Genomic DNA, 16,373 nt, shown 5'->3' with positions numbered 1-16,373 from the left:
CCAGGAGGAGAAGGTCTGCCATGTCTCCTCTGTTCAGGGCCATGCGGATGCTATCTGTGGCAGCGATGAGGGTGGTTTCTGTACTGTGGTTGGGTCTGAAAACAGACTGAGTGGTGTCGAGGAGTTGGTGATCATAGAGGTGAGGGGACTGTTGATGATTTTCTCTAAGAGTTTGACCAGGAACGGTATCAGGGAGTTCTGCATGTAGTTGTCATGAGTTAAACGGTCTGTGGTGATTTTATTCAGCAATAGTAGGACAGTTGTGTGCTTATAAGCATCTGGGAAGGTTGAGGAAGTAGTGGAGGCAGACTTCAACCCTTCAGCGCCATGCACACCAGATTGGGGGTGAGCATGTTGCTGATAGGTTGCTGTCCTCTGGAGTAGGCGGGCGGGGACAGGAGTCTGATGGGGTCCCTGAGAGGATGGACTCCATGGTGGTGACGGTTTCTTCTGGCATGATGATGGGCCATATCATTATCATTGGTTCTTTGGATAAGGTTGGGAGGCATGTTAGGCCTGGTAGCATATTGAAGTTGCTGTAGATGGCAGTGATTTTGTTGAGAGAGATTGTTGCAGAGGTCCTTTGAGGAAATTCTTTTGGCTCTCACCAGCTGTTTAACTCATACGTCTCTCTTGCTGACTTATAGTTTTTTTGTGTCTAGCCCTAGTGCCTCTCACCTACTATTTATCACTTGTTTCTCTCTTCCTCTTAGTTCTTATGGCTGTCACATGCTACATATCTCTCACTTACTGTATAATGTGCATATTTCTCTTGCATACTTAAAGTGTTATTGTATCTAACCCTTGCACCCTATTGAATCTCACTTGCATAGTACTTGTCCCTCTACCTCTGCAGTTCTTTAGTCCCACACTTCCTGTACATGCTTTTTCCCTTACTTCTGGTACAGCTGTCAAATACATCTTCTCTAGCTACTGCGTCTTTCACCTGCTGTATAGCTCACATTTGTCTCTTACCTTCTGTATAACTCCCAAGTATCTCTCTCTAACTTATTTAGAGTGTTTTGCATCTATCACTCACTGCACCATCCTCTTTTGTTTCTCACTAGCTATGCATCCCTAAATCTTCCACTTCCTTTACTGCCCAAACAAGAACATATAAAGTAATTATAAAGCAAATTTAGCAAATGTAGAATTACCTTAATTGGAAAGTAATTTCTTACATATTTCCAGACAATCCAGTTCCGGAACCACATTGCGCGTCGACCTCCTGCAGAGGACAGTGGAGAAGAGCATCAAGGAGATGGAATGAACAATAGTGATCAAGGATAGGAATTATTTTAAAACTAGAAAAGCCAGGGACATGCTCGGGTGTAGCAGCCAAATGGATGCAGGTATGACACATTTAAAGGAATCTAGCTTTTCTGCCAGCATTGCTTTGCATGAAGATGTTTGAAGGCCTTGGAACAGAATAGGAAACACTAAAGCATAACCGCCAGAAGGCACATTCATGTTGAAATAAATGATTCACTTTGCTAAAGTGTCAAATATGATATGAGGCAACTTGGCAGCCAGTCTGAAGTGTTCTGGCTTCACATGTGTGGGTTCACAAAGAGACTTTGAAAAGGGTATATTCCTTTGGAAGATTTCTTTCTGGTGGATGATGGCAAGATGACTTGAGGCCAATTAGGTTGTTACTCCATAGAAGCCCTTGATATCTGCTATACTATGTGTTACCTGTCACATTACTTGGTGTTTGCATTGTGAAATGTTTGTCAATTGCTTTTCCCTTTGGGGTTGTTGCTTGGTTAGGCATCCAGAATTATATTGGCTGATAGTGAAGTTTTCCCAAAAAGCCCTTTCACCCCTCAGTTTGTAACTTCAATCACCTATGTTCACAGAGTTGTTGGCTAGGTATGGGCTTTCCCAAAAATAAAGCTTATATATAAGGCTGGGTCTTGCTGCATTCCACTAGCCGTGTGTGTGACATAGGTTAGGGCTTCCAAGTCTTTTCCTACAATCTTAGCTGGATGGAATGATGCCTGTTGGTTTCAATTTTCCCATTGATGGGTACTTTGAAGGAAATTCACAATCTCTAACTTTTCTCCCCTCACTTAGTTTCTTTATGTGCTCTGTGGGACCTGCAGCCACCCCTCAATTTTTTTCTTATACTTCAGTCCAAAACCCTTATGGATTGAGTCTTTTGGCCTTAATTGCCTAAACTAGAAAGTGGTCGCCTAGGTCCCCTGATGCATGAACAATCTCTTGACACAACTCTGGTCTGTGGTCATTGTCTTCTCTCAGATCAGTAGCCATTTAAAACTGAAATCTTGCAAAACTCACAACCTCTGCTGCAACTGGCCATTCTTGCATCCAGTCTCCACTAGCCATCTGAGGTCACCCCAACACTGATTTCAATCAAATCTCTGGGAAGCCTTGATGAAATCCGAAATACCGAACTTGTCTAGGATTCATAGAACAACTCAGTCCAAATGTCTCTCTGCAGCTTCTGGAGAACTTTTCCACTTTTAGAATTCCCTCTGTGAGTGCAAGTCATGAGTGTCATTGTAGTTTCTAATCTGAACAAATATAACCACACCACCTCTTGGTATTTGAATAGCTTCTTTGCAAACCCCGTTCCGGTTGAAGCCAGCACAGTGAAATATTCTGTTAACCACCTTTGGCTTACAACAATTGGCCAACACATTCAGAAGCCATAGGCACAAAAAAACGACTTTTTCATAGCGAATGGATTAGACATCAACAATACCTCCCACAAACTAACCCATCCTTATCCACCAATGGCTCATTATCCACACACTCAGCGAGCTCCGAAGGATCTTCGAATTGCTGCCCATCGGCACAAGAAAAACTGTCAGGGAAGCCTTAGTCACCAGCTGGCGCAACCATGGCAATACATTGTACGCAGGAACCACCGCCAAACTCATTAGAAGACTACAGACAGATTCATAAACTTGTAGATCATATGTTTATGTTTAGGTACTCTCTTGCTTATGCTTTGATTCTTCTTGATTATTAGCAGAATTGTTCTTTTTCTCTTGTATTTTGGGTTTTTTGAAGTAACATGCCCCGTGGGGAAAAGCAGGAGGTTGGGGGTAGGCTCGCATCTAAAGGACCATCAGTCCTAAAGCCTCTATTCAGGGTTGGGGGGGGTGGTAGGTGGATAAGGGGAGGGGTGCACGGGGGGTTAGGTGCAGGGAGGATAGGGGTTGAGGGGAAGCACGTGGGTGGTGTGGGTAAAAGGGGGAAAAATGTTCACAGCAAAGTGCACAAAAATTGTTTCTTAAAAGTAATCATCAGATGGAATTGGGACTTTTCTTTCTGGATTTAGTTAAAAAATGATGTCAGAAGAAGCTTCTGTATTTTTTTGCTTGCTATCTTTATTTTCGGTCATAAGTAAAAAATGGCAACAAAAGGGTTAAGGATTTGTTCCCTAAACGTCTCTGGCTTGAATAATGCCATAAAGAGACAAAATGTTGCAGCCGAGCTTAGATATATATCACCACATTTACTTTGTGTACAGGAAACTCATATCCCATGGTCTAAACGGAGGTCTTAAAAGAACTTGGATTTTCGCTACCGGTTGCAACTGGACAATCTGGTATGATAAGGGGAGTGGCCATTCTTAGTAAAGGGAACCATGTTAAAATTGGGCGGAAACTGATGGATAAGAAAGGACGATGGGCAATAGTAGAATGTATCTTTGAGGGAAAAACTCTGACGCTATGCACGGTCTATGGAGCTAATTTAGACGACCCTGAACCGTTAATTGAAGTGAATTTGGAATTGGCAACCTGGCCTCAGCAGGTGTTGGTCTGTAGGGATATCAATATCAACCTGACTAATAGGGCATTACAGGAAGGTGTCGCCACGTACAAGGGACGAAAGCCAAAAGTATATAAAGCTCTGTATAATTTGGTGCAGGATCATGGGTTGTTGGATGTGTGGGGTAATTTGAGGGTACAAGATAGTGGGTATACATTTTATTCTTATCCTCATAAGAAACTGGTCAGACTGGACTCTTTTTTCCCCCCAGCTTCATTATTGGGAGGTGCAACAGTCAGTATTTACCCCAGAATTACTTCAGACCACGCACCTATTGTATTAGAGATACAGGGGGGCTTAATCAGATCAAAATGCTTAAATTTTACATTTGACAGGAAGTTGGTGTTAAATAATGATTTTGAAGCTCATATGGGAAGGTGGATTCAGCTTTTTTTTCAGGAAAATAAGGGGATGGCCACCCCTGGCAAAGTTTGGGATACCTTTAAAGCCGGCTTTCGTGGCGAATGTATGAGCTTAACGTTTCGGCAGCAAAAGAAAGTTAGACAAGAGTAAGATATGTTATATCAGTGCTTAGTACAGGCTGAAACTTTATTAACGAACGGGGTAGTTAACGGTCTTAATGACTTAAGCAACCTTGAGGATAAAGTAGCAAAATGCAGAGCGAAACTGGTGGGCTACTGGAGTGTAGAGAATGCAAGGAAGTTTTTAACATCAAGGATGGAAAAACATGAGTACTCTGAAACAATTGGAAGAAGGTTGGCGGTACAGCTTCGGATGAAGGAGTCGGCTAGAAACATCGTGGCAATGAAGGATGATATGGGTGTGTCTCACTCTGACCCTCAAGAAATTCTTCGGATTTTTGAGCAGTTTTATTCTGAATTATACTCAGGGACCGACTATGTTGGGTTGGATTGGCTAGAAATGTTTGAGGGGGGTTTAAAAAAGCTGGATCCTATAGCGGCGCAGAGTTTCGAAGCATTAATAACGGAGGAGGAGCTGGAAAGGGCTGTTAAGAGTCTTCGTATTGGTAAGGCTGCTGGCCCTGATAGAATACCTTGTGAGGTTTATAGACAATTTTATAATATTATTAAAAATGAGTTGTTACTGGTAATGCAGAAGGCCCAGCAGGGATTTCCTCCTAGACCTTGGTCAGATGCTACCACAGCAGTTTTCTGTAAGAAGGGTAAACAGCCCGACCTAGTAGGATCCTACCGACCAATTTCGCTATTAAATGCCGACAATAAAATCTATTCGAAAATACTAGCTAACCGACTGTCTGATTGTATGGTTTCCTTAGTCTCACATCAACAGCATGGTTTTATACCAAACAGAGGGACCGTAGAACATGTGAATAAGGTTATTACATTATTTGATATTGCTGCTGTTAAAAAAAATGATCTTGCGCTTATTCTACTCGAGGTAAAAAAGGCGTTCGACCGGGTGCAATGGGGGTATATGTGGAAACTAATGCAGAAAATGGGGTTTGGACCAAAATATATTGCTGCTATTCAGTCCTTATATCAAACACCTAAGGCCAAGATTTCTGCAATGGGCCTACTCTCTGACTCTGTGAATATTACACGAGGCACACGTCAGGGGTGCCCGTGCTCTCCTCTTTTGTTTGCTTTATACATCAATCCTTTTTTAGAACAATTAATTGGTAATATTCTGATCCCAACATACCAAGTGTCTGACTATTATTTCTCCGTGTTCGCTTATGCGGACGATATTGAGGTGACAACGGTAAACCCTGGTACTGCCATCAAAGAAATTGAGAGGGTGGCGAAGGAGTTTGGGCGAGTAGCAGGATACAAATTAAGGGGTCGATTAGGATCGCGGACGGACTTGAGTCCATCCGCGACCCCTGAGGAGGAGGGAACGTCCGCATGGGCTGCGGCGTTCCCTCCGATCTGATTAGGATGTGACCGCCAGGGTGGCGGTCACATCCTCTATCTCTAACATTGCGGGGGGTGCAGCTTCAAGCTGCACCCGCCCCAATGTAAAAAATGCATGCACAGCATTTGCGTGCACAAAGCGGCAGGCACCGCGCGGTGCCTGCTGCATTGTGCACGCAAATGCAGGGGGGTACCATAGGTACCCCCCATGTGCACCCCCCACCACCCCTTCACCCAGGGGGCCCGCAACAGGCCCCCGAAGTGAAGGTCCGTATGCTTTTTCACGGCGGAAAAGCCGCCGTGGAAAAGCATAGAATTGCAGACATCCTAATATGCCTGGCGGTGTCTGATAGACACCTCCTGCCATGTTAGTGCTTTTCCGCCGTGGTCGCCTTCCGACCGCGGCGGAAAAGCGGCGGACAGATTGTGGGACCCACCAGCCATCCTGATTTGGCGGTGGGTCTTTCAGGCCTCCTCGGCGGATTTCCCGCATACTCCGGGCCGGCGGTGGCTTCAGCCGGCCCGGAGTATGCGGAAAATCCACCATCATAATGACCCCCTAAATGTGTTAAAAACACAGATTTTGGGCTCGGAGTCTGTAGTATGGCAAGACAGTAGAGTGGTGAAGGAGGCTACATATCTAGGTATTTTGCTGCGGTCTAACATGACAGAATTAGTTGAGGTTTATTGGACTACATTTATGACTAAAATTAGGAACTCCTTGGATAGGTGGGCACGACTATATTTAACTATTATCGGGCGGTCAAATGTTATAAAAATGAATGTGCTACCAAAAGTCTTATATCTATTTAGGTCAATACCCTTAGAAATTGCAAAAGATAGGATACAGGCCCTGCAGTCGAGATGTGGTACATTTATTTGGAGCCCAGGGAGACCTAGACGGGCAATGAAGTATATGACTTTACCAATTGCCAGGGGAGGGATGGGGGTCCCAGATTTTTTTCTGTATTATGTAACTTGCTTTTTACTGAAGATGAGGGTCCTGATAACGGGTGAGAATGAGCAGGATAACGCTTCTGCCCCTTCTATTTTTGAAATGCAACTAGGGACAATAGCAAAACAATTACAATTCAAGGAGATTGATGGGAGTTATTATAAACGGACTCGCTTTAAGGTAGTGTTGGGCGCGTTTAAGGTATGGAAGTGGGTTACCAAGATAAAAGCGATAGGGAAAATATCTTATTGAACGCCCTTAAACACTGACAGACTTTTACCTGGCATATTTTCTGACGACATGGCAATAAGGTGGCAGCGGAAAGGGGTTAGATGGTTAGGGGATATGTACAAAGATGAAGGGATTTGTAAATCTTTTGATGAGCTAAAAGACCAGTTTTTCTTTCATAGAAATTTTTTACATTTTTTTTGCAAATACGAGATTATTTACTTCAACGAAAAGTTGTGCTTCAGCCAAATAAAGTTGTGGAAGGCATTAGGAGGCTAGTAAGAATTGGAACGCTTTACCAATTACTGCTTAGTGATCGGAGTGATGACTTGGAAAAAGTGAGGATAAAATGGGCGGGCGTACTAGGGGATCAAGACTTAGACATAGATGACCTACTATTATTATCCAAGGAGGCACTAATGTCGGCAAACTTAAACGCTCAATTTTATAAGACTCTGTTCGATTTATACTACACCCCGATGCGAATGGCAAAATGGGGTGGAGGGAATGAAGGGAAGTGTTTTCGGTGTAGTGCTGACGATGCGGAAAGCGTTCATATTTTTTACAGTTGTGTTAAACTCCAATGTTTTATAACTGATCTTGAAAAGTTTTTATCTTATGTAATTGGAATGCCTCTAGTTATTACTCCGGCTATGCTGCTATTGGGGAAAATCCCAAAGGACAGAGTAGCTGAGCCTTTATATCAACATCGGTATTTTATTTTCTTTGCAATGACTGTAGCACGCTTATGCATAGCCACTGAGTGGCTTCAGGAACAACCACCTGTTTTTCATCAATGGCGTGCTAAAATGCTTAGTATGTATAATTTGGAGTGGGGACTTTTCTCTATCAAGTGTGTGAGGAAAAAAAGACAGGGCATAAAAATATGGAGTGTGTTTCGTGATTATTATGAGGATTAATAATGGAAGATGAAATGTTTATATCTTTTTTTGTACTTCATAAAATTGTTTTGTAATGTATTGGAAATTAATTCTGAACTTGTCGATTTTGATTTGCAATTTTGCTGTGAACAAAAAAAAAAAAAAAGAAGACTACAGACAGTACAGAACTCAGCGGCCAAACTGATCCTCAACCTGTCCAAACGTACTCACATCATCCAACACCCAAGGAACCTCCACTGGCTCCCCATCCAGAAAAGATGCCAATTCAAACTACTGACACACAGAAAACTCTACAAGGCCCTCCATGAGCAAGGACCAGCATACATGAAACACCACCTGAACTTCCACCAACTGTCTAGAAACCTATGCCTCGCCTCGCTCGGCCTTGCACAGACACCACACATCCACCATAGCCAGAGCAGAGGTCGCTCCTTCTCCCACTTTGCTGCCAAATCCTGGAACACCCTCATCCTCCACCTCAGAACATCACCCTCACTGATGGACTTCAGGAAGAGGCTCAAGACCGGGATTTTCGACTAAGCCCAGCAACCCACCGCCTGGATACCATCACAGGGGATAAGCAGGGCTCTACAAGTACTTATTGATTGATTGATGAGTAAGCACTGAAAACAAAACCTACAGAGCCACCTTTAAGACTGCTGTATGTTTCCTTTTGTTACCGTGGAATGGAGAAGAGATGGTGAGATTTAAAATATTTCCTTAGTGTAACTGTAACTACTACAGCCATGCTTCACTCATGCAAACCATATTTTGAAATTGTGCCTATCTAGGACATGTAAAGCTTTGTTCTCATTTTCTCATTAGAAATGAAAAATGTCTTATTAACTTGCTCAGCAGGAATATTTTACTTCTCTTTGTCTATCTGAAGGCAGAAACCTGTAGTTTTACGCATTCCTCTGCCGGTGCTGTTCATGCTTAGCTGGGGTGCTGAAGCAAACCCTTGTTGCCCATTTCTGTAACTTAGTCATATTTTTCTTTTATTAACACCTTGAGTGCTCATGACGGCTCCCGGCCATCTTGAGTCACGGTAGTCATGTGCTCATGACGGCTGGGAGCCGTCCGAACATTGCCGCTTCGCCCACGCGCGGTTAATTCCCCGCATGTGCGGGAGAATTAATAAGTGGGCGAAGTTCGGAAGGCTCCCGGCCGTCATGAGCACACGCCTACTGTGACTCATGACAGCCAGGAGCCGTCCTCAGTATGGTAGCACCCCCTCTCGCACCGTGGCGGAATTTGCCCCGCAGCGAAGGGGTTAATAAACATTGTCAGACTTTGAATTCAGCAGATTTTCTTTAACAGACTTGGTGAATTTAGCTGGAAAGTACCTACACTTGACCTGAAGCAGAAAGTGTAGCTGGACCGGACTCCACGCGATGACCCATGTTGCCAAACGTAAGACAGAGGATACTCCAGGAAGCCCTTGAGTGGAACATGTCCTGGTGTTTGACTCACCCATCAGGTTAGACAGTGCTAATGGCCTTTTACAATGTATAGAAGGTGAATGGTTTATTTTTATTGACTATAAGGATTTGAAGAGTTCATGGTTGTCTGGCAGGACTGGATGGGATAAACTGGTCTGAGTAGATGAAAGTCCCAGGGAACACTGGGAGCGGTTAGCGCTCTAGTGGACCCACACAGCGCTATATAGCCCTTGCGCCTTTTCGGGCGCGCAGCGATCGCGCGCAGCCCCGCCGAAGACCCGCCAAAGAGCTGCCCGTCTGCGCCCGTCCGCGACAGGACGTGTCATAGGGGCCATGGATAATGCTCCTCTCCATTCATTGCGATTAGCCTCGAGGCCGCATCGTATTACTTATACTGCTCACTCCTTACTAGACTTAAAACCGCCTTCCAATTGTTGCACTAAAATACCGTGGCATACTGTTGAGGGAGCCTTCTCATGTCGAGAATGTCACCGCCGTACGCTCAGCAACAACATTCTGTCTGAAGCTGAAGCTCCGGTAGTAGGGCTGAAGTCTTTCCTTCTAAACGTGCGATCCCTGCCTAAACATCAGCATGAGGTATGGGATCTGGTAAACTCTATCCAGCCGGATATATGCTTTGTCACTGAAACGTGGATGAAGCCCCACACTATTACAGCTGTAACAATGGGGATCCCAATTGGATACAAACTTAAACATCTAGACAGGGAAGGGAAGACAGGCGGTGGCCTTGCAATCATACATAAGGATGATTTAAAGGTCACTATACTTACACAACATCAAAGTTTACAATTAGAAATTATGTTTTTTAAAATTGACCTAATTAGCCACACATTCTGGAAAGGAGCTTTGGTTTACCGTCCCCCTGGGCCAAGCCCAGATTTCCCGCTCATTCTCCAAGAACTGCTAGCCCCCCAACTTAAATCTAATGAAGATTTTATCCTTCTAGGGGATTTTAACATCCACGTAGACCAACCGACATTACCTGAATCTCACTCCCTTATTACGGACCTTTCAAATCTAGGTCTAGAGTTAAAAAATAATGGTCCCACGCACAGGGGTGGCCACACGCTAGACCTTGTCCTTTCCAACTGTTCCAAGCTCACCTGCCTCCCAGCAAGAGAGATTCTATGGACAGACCACTTCCTTTTAGAAATCCAACTCTCGACTCTTAAAAAACCTACTAATAAAGTACCTTCCCCTCCCACCTGGCGCCGCCAATGGCATAAAATTTCCTTAAGTAATTTACAGGAAATTTGGGTACAACCCACCATACTAGTAGAAGATACAGTGGATACAGCACTGGCAAAACTCACTGGCTCCATCAAGTGAGCCATTGATACCCTGGCCCCTTTAAAACTATACAAAGAGTATCCCTCCTCTAAACAAGAAAGCTGGTACACTCAGGAGTTAAGGGAGGAAAAACAGAAATGTAGGCGAGCGGAAAAAAAATGGAGGAAACATAAGACCGAGGAGACTCGAGCGGTTTTTCTTCATGCTCAATTAAAATATTATAAAAACATCAAGCAGGCCAGAAAAAAACGCCTTATGCTACAACTAGAAGAAGCTGCTAACTGTCCTAAGGAGCTTTTTAAAATCCTTCAAAACTTTGTCAAACCCGCCGCATGTGAGAGTTCTGATGAGTTCTCACAGACTTTATGCGACGAGATATCGTCTTTCTTTGAGAGTAAAATAAATAATATATATGACAAAATAGTGGCTGCCAATAACAGCACAAGTGATATCAACAAGATCATATCCCCAACTTTGTTAAAGGATAATGTACATCCACTATTATCCTTTCCTCTAATTGGAAGTACAGAGCTCTCTCACCTCATTACTCTTATCAAATCAGGATCTCCAAATGACCTCCTCCCTGCCCAGATGGTTCCCCCTCTGATTTCTCTCCTGGGGCCTCTCATACAGAATGTCATTAACATCTCCCTTATTAAAGGACAAGTCCCAGCAGATTGGAAAAGGGCGGTGGTAAACCCAATACGTAAGAAAGCGGCCTCCCCATGGACCGACCTCTCCAACCTGCGCCCAATCTCACTCCTGCCATACATCAGCAAGATAGCTGAGAAGCATGTGAACACCTATCTGTCACAACATCTCGAAGCGACGGAGGGCCTGGACTATTCACAATCTGGTTTCAGGCCGAACCACAGCACCGAATCAGCCCTTCAAACGGTGACCAATAACATCAGAATGGCACTGGATGAAGGTAGCTCTATGATTCTGGTGCTGTTGGACCTCTCCGCCGCTTTTGATACGGTGTCACACAAGGTGCTTCTTGAGCGATTAAAGGATGTAGGATTGGAAGGTGTGGCTTTGGCATGGATGGAAAGTTTTCTGTCAGGCCGTTCTCAAGAGGTTAGGCTGGGCTCCCACAAATCAACCTATAGGGAGCTCAATAAGGGAGTGCCACAGGGTTCTTGTTTAAGCCCGACACTCTTCAACGTGTATGTGGCTCCCTTGGCCAACCTAGCAAGATCATTTGGGTTTACTCCGGTGTCGTACGCTGACGACACCCAACTTCTCTTTCCCTTTAAAGACCTGACACCTGCAATAAAAAGATCTTTTGCAGAGGGAATGAGAGCAATATCTGCATGGATGTCATCAAACTGTCTTCAATGCAACATAGGGAAAACGGAGGTCATGTTGTTTGGACAAGCAGCAGCACATTGGACGCCTGAATGGTGGCCCTTAGAATTGGGTCCTGTTCCTAGCCCTAAAAGCACGGTGAAAAATCTTGGAGTGCTTTTGGATCAGACACTCACTTTCAAGGACCACGTAAATCAGGTGGCTAGCACCTGTTTCCGAGCCATTGGAATGCTAAGAAGAGTGTTTCCCTATCTGCCAGACTGCCATAGGAAAACACTTGTGCAGGCATTATTAATCAGCAGAGTGGATTACTGCAACGGCCTTCTATTAGGAGCAAATGAAGGGCAGTTTAAAAAGTTACAGGTGATCCAAAACACAGCAGCAAGGGTAATCCTTAATGCTCCCCCCAGGACTCCCTCTCTCCCGCTGCTGACCAGGCTCCACTGGTTACCAATACGGAAGCGAGTGCAGTTTAAGACCCTGTGCACTATCCACAAAAGTGTGATAGGCGAAGGTCCAAAATATCTAGCCAAAATCTTCCAGCCATATGCCCCTGGACGAACCCTGCGCTCAGGCAACCAGCAGTTTCTGCAGGTGCCCAGAATAAAAAAGTCCAGACAAGGAGGGCGAGCACTAGCCCATCTGGGACCAAAGCTTTGGAACTCTTTACCTCTGGAGATGAGATCACTTACCAGTCACCTGACCTTCCGAAAGGTTTTAAAAACACACCTTTTCCCCAGCAACTGAGCCCCCTCTGTTAATATGTACCATTCTATCTTACCATAAATCATCCGAGGATATTCTTACTGGCAAAGCGCGGAGATACCCCTTCAGGGGTCTATTCAGGCGCTATAGAAGAATATAAAAAAAAACTAAAAAAAAAAAAAAAAAAAACTAGGAGATACAAGTACGGTATAAAGCAAAAAGCTTAAAAAAAGGTGCAAAAAAGGGCCAGAGGTAGAGGAGTGTCTAAAATCCCCAACACAATCCTCTAGAAGATGAATGAATGAATGAAAGAATGGAGCAGATCCAGCTACACCAAAACCCTCTGCAAATCCTGACTGTCTGTGATAGGGAGATTTCGAACGCAAAGTGGACAATTGAGAGGAAGGAGCGTTTAGTCTTATCCTTTTACCTATTTATACCCTTCTGCCCAATCTTGCCATATGATGAGTTGCGAAACAAGGCTGGCGGACAACTCTTATGGTGCAAAATTATTTTGCTGCCACTTTCTCATATAAAAGAAAGTGGTCCTAGACAAAAGTTCCAACAGTCAATTGATGTAAGTCTTAATTTTTCAACAGACAGATTGAATCTGATACCAAAAGGAGATGTATTACTTGCATATAGTGCTATAAATGCAATGTAACCAACACAACAAAGAAAAACATTTGTATCGCAATTTTATTTACACATTCATAAAATGAAGAGAGAATAGAAAAGGGGTGCTCAAGTGATAAGGAAAGGAAACTCAAGACACAAAATTTACAATAAGTCTATACAACATAAAGGCAATTTGAATTGCACAAGCAAAGCCTATCCATACAATTCTATGTACATTATTTCACAAGAGGGAGGGGAATACTGGTAAAGGCTTTGTTTAAAAATTATAAAGGGGGGCGTAGTCGTTTCCACTCAGTGAGAGACGGGACGTGCCTTGAACTCCCTGCAAACTGACTCGGCTGGAGTGTTTTTCGTGTCTTAAAGAACTCCCCGGAGGAAATATTAAATATCTAACGACCAGACACAAGGTCCTCAAAACAGTGCTCCCTCCTTGAACAAACAGCTTTATGTCGATCGTGTCATCTGCCAAGGATCGTTTCATCGCGCTATCCAACCATAACTTCTCTTCTGATTGAAACACTACGGACTCACCAGTCAGAGGTGGCCCACCAACAGGATCTGGCCTGACACACCTCAATAAAATACGTGTGGTGCTCCCTTCCTCCCCCCCCTCCCCCTCTTCACGTCCTGAAGAAGACCCGTAGCAGAGGTCGTGAATTTCCCGTATTGTGCCAGGGTCGAAACGTCGACGACTACGCCCCCCTTTATAATTTTTAAACAAAGCCTTTACCAGTATTCCCCTCCCTCTTGTGAAATAATGTACATAGAATTGTATGGATAGGCTTTGCTTGTGCAATTCAAATTGCCTTTATGTTGTATAGACTTATTGTAAATTTTGTGTCTTGAGTTTCCTTTCCTTATCACTTGAGCACCCCTTTTCTATTCTCTATTCATTTTATGAATGTGTAAATAAAATTGCGATACAAATGTTTTTCTTTGTTGTGTTGGTTACATTGCATTTATAGCACTATATGCAAGTAATACATCTCCTTTTGGTATCAGATTCAATCTGTCTGTTGAAAAATTAAGACTTACATCAATTGACTGTTGGAACTTTTGTCTAGGACCACTTCTTTTATATACTATTACCCAGGTCCCTTGACTTATTGGGTGTACCCCATTGTTTTCAATGGCCACTTTCTCATATATCACCTTGGGGTGGCCAGATGAGCTATCTGTATCCTGTCTGAAGTAGTTGAGAGTCAATGTTTCCTTTAGATACGCTCCGCTCACGTTGCTAAATGGATCACCCTCACACATGCTTGTATTCATGCAGCTCAGAAAATTTCTACCATATTTACAGAGCCTTAGTGTGCTTTAAGATAGGCCCATGGTTGTGTGCTCCTCTGGGTGTATTGGGGTTTCCTCATTTTTGCGAGAGGCACAATTTAGAATGATACCCATGTTAAAGGATCACTTGTTGCACTCTTGTCAACTTCCACAATTGCTACTGCTAAAAATCCAGCACACCAGTCCTCTCAGGCATTGTTTCTGGGGATAAATACTTTTTCTGATCAAACTGCTACCAAGATTGCATTGTCTGAGAGTTCTGAAGGGACTATGTACCTCTCTCAAACTGATGAATGCCTTATGTCTACCCTAAAACATTTATCGGAAGTGTAGCAATGTGTCTCGGAGATGGAGAAACAGGCGAGGATAAAGAAAAACTGTAAAAAGGACCCTGATAGAAAGTGGAAAGACAGCACTGGAGAGTAGTTGACCTGGATTTTTTCCGCCTGAGCCACACTGGGTTGCACCATGGCAGAGCCCATGATGGCATGATCTATGCTGCAAGTAGGCATTGGTTTGCTCCATTCTTCCCTTCTGGTACCCAGCAATATTGTAACTCCTGTGCCATCTTCCAAGTCTATAGTATTGGGAGAGGGATTAAAACCACACCCGCAGCCCACCAACCTCCATGGAGGCTTTTCATCCATCTGTAGATGGATTATATCCAAATGTCTAAATGTAGTACTTATTCCTAAATCTTAGTAACATTGTTTACTGGCTGCATTGAGGCATGCTTTTATTAACAGGCTGATGCTATCTCAGTAGCAAAAAGGTTAATCTGAGATTTCAACCTAGGTTTGGGCCTCCCTTTGTCTATCGAGTGTGAAGGGCTCTTACTTTGTGTTCTTAATAGTTCACGAATTGTACAAAACTTGAGGATCAAGCGATACTTCCACTGTGCATACCACCCTGAGTCATCAGGGAAGGTTGAATGCGTTGATGACATATTGAAAAATAGGGTAGTGAAAATATTTTCTGATGCTGGTTTTAGATGGCTGATGTGCCACTGTTGGAACTCTAGGCAATTTGAGCCATTTTTACTCAGAGAACTAAACTCAGGCCTCAGGTAAAGGGGTATCTAGTGTTACTTCCATCTAATCCCAAGTGCCCTAGCCATACTTGATCTGGATGTGAATGATGAGTTAGTACTCCAAAACTGCAAACAACTCATTTACTGCCTCTAAAGCTTATGTTCTAAGGTTTGAGCTGCCCTTCCTATTTCCCCGAACGAATCCCACCAAAACATGTAGCCTGGTGATTAGGTCCACATAGGTGTCTGTCTGGAGGGTAAAAGTCTGCCCTCCAGCCTTGGAGGTATGGCCCTTTTCAAGCCACTCTAAGCGAACCACCAAACATGAGAGCCCAGCTGGACTGAACCTGATGCACCAGTGTCTCAGGCTTCTATGCATCCCATTTTTTATCATTGGATTGCTAAAATATGTGAGATTGAGGAGGTGTTTGAGCTGCTGCACCTTCCCAATGACGCCCACTTCAAGATGTTGCCACTCAGTCCCACTGATATCACCTCCAACCTCAGTAGTTGGAAGGTCTCCAATGTATCTAGCTGGTCCTTTTTCATTGTAAGCTCAGCAGTTTGGCTTATTGTGTGGTAGTCACTTATTTCCCATCCCATTTTCTACACATGGGACTGCACCAATTATTCACAAAGTTCACACTATAAAGGATTAGAAGACTCAAATTATACTGCAACATCTTTTGAGCTCATTTTGGATCCATTAGAAGCCCAGGGAACTGTTATTTTACAGAACAGAATGCCTCTTGATTGTGTCCTGGCTGCAGTGGCGGAGTCTGCGCCATGGTAGGTACAGAGTGATGTTCTTGCATACCAAACTAATCACTGAGTATAGATAACCAGATTGACACATTTTTAATGGCTATATGGAACTTAACAATGTTAATGATGGGGAGG

General features: G+C 43.7%; 1 protein-coding gene across 1 annotated transcript in view; it reads right to left on the bottom strand.

Annotated features, from left to right (window-relative positions):
- Window positions 1–16,373, bottom strand: part of MOGAT3 (monoacylglycerol O-acyltransferase 3) — a 208,405-nt gene that overhangs the window by 151,370 nt on the left and 40,662 nt on the right. Inside the window, exon 4 of the mRNA XM_078669298.1 lies at window positions 1,158–1,228. Coding sequence (XP_078525424.1) covers window positions 1,158–1,228 — 71 coding nt within the window. The remainder of the gene's footprint in view (window positions 1–1,157; window positions 1,229–16,373) is intronic.

Source organism: Lissotriton helveticus, chromosome 12 (assembly GCF_964261635.1).
Source record: "Lissotriton helveticus chromosome 12, aLisHel1.1, whole genome shotgun sequence".
NCBI classification, from domain to species: Eukaryota; Metazoa; Chordata; class Amphibia; order Caudata; family Salamandridae; genus Lissotriton; species Lissotriton helveticus.
Note: the sequence above shows the minus strand (reverse complement) of the source record. Positions and strands in the feature narration are given on the sequence as shown.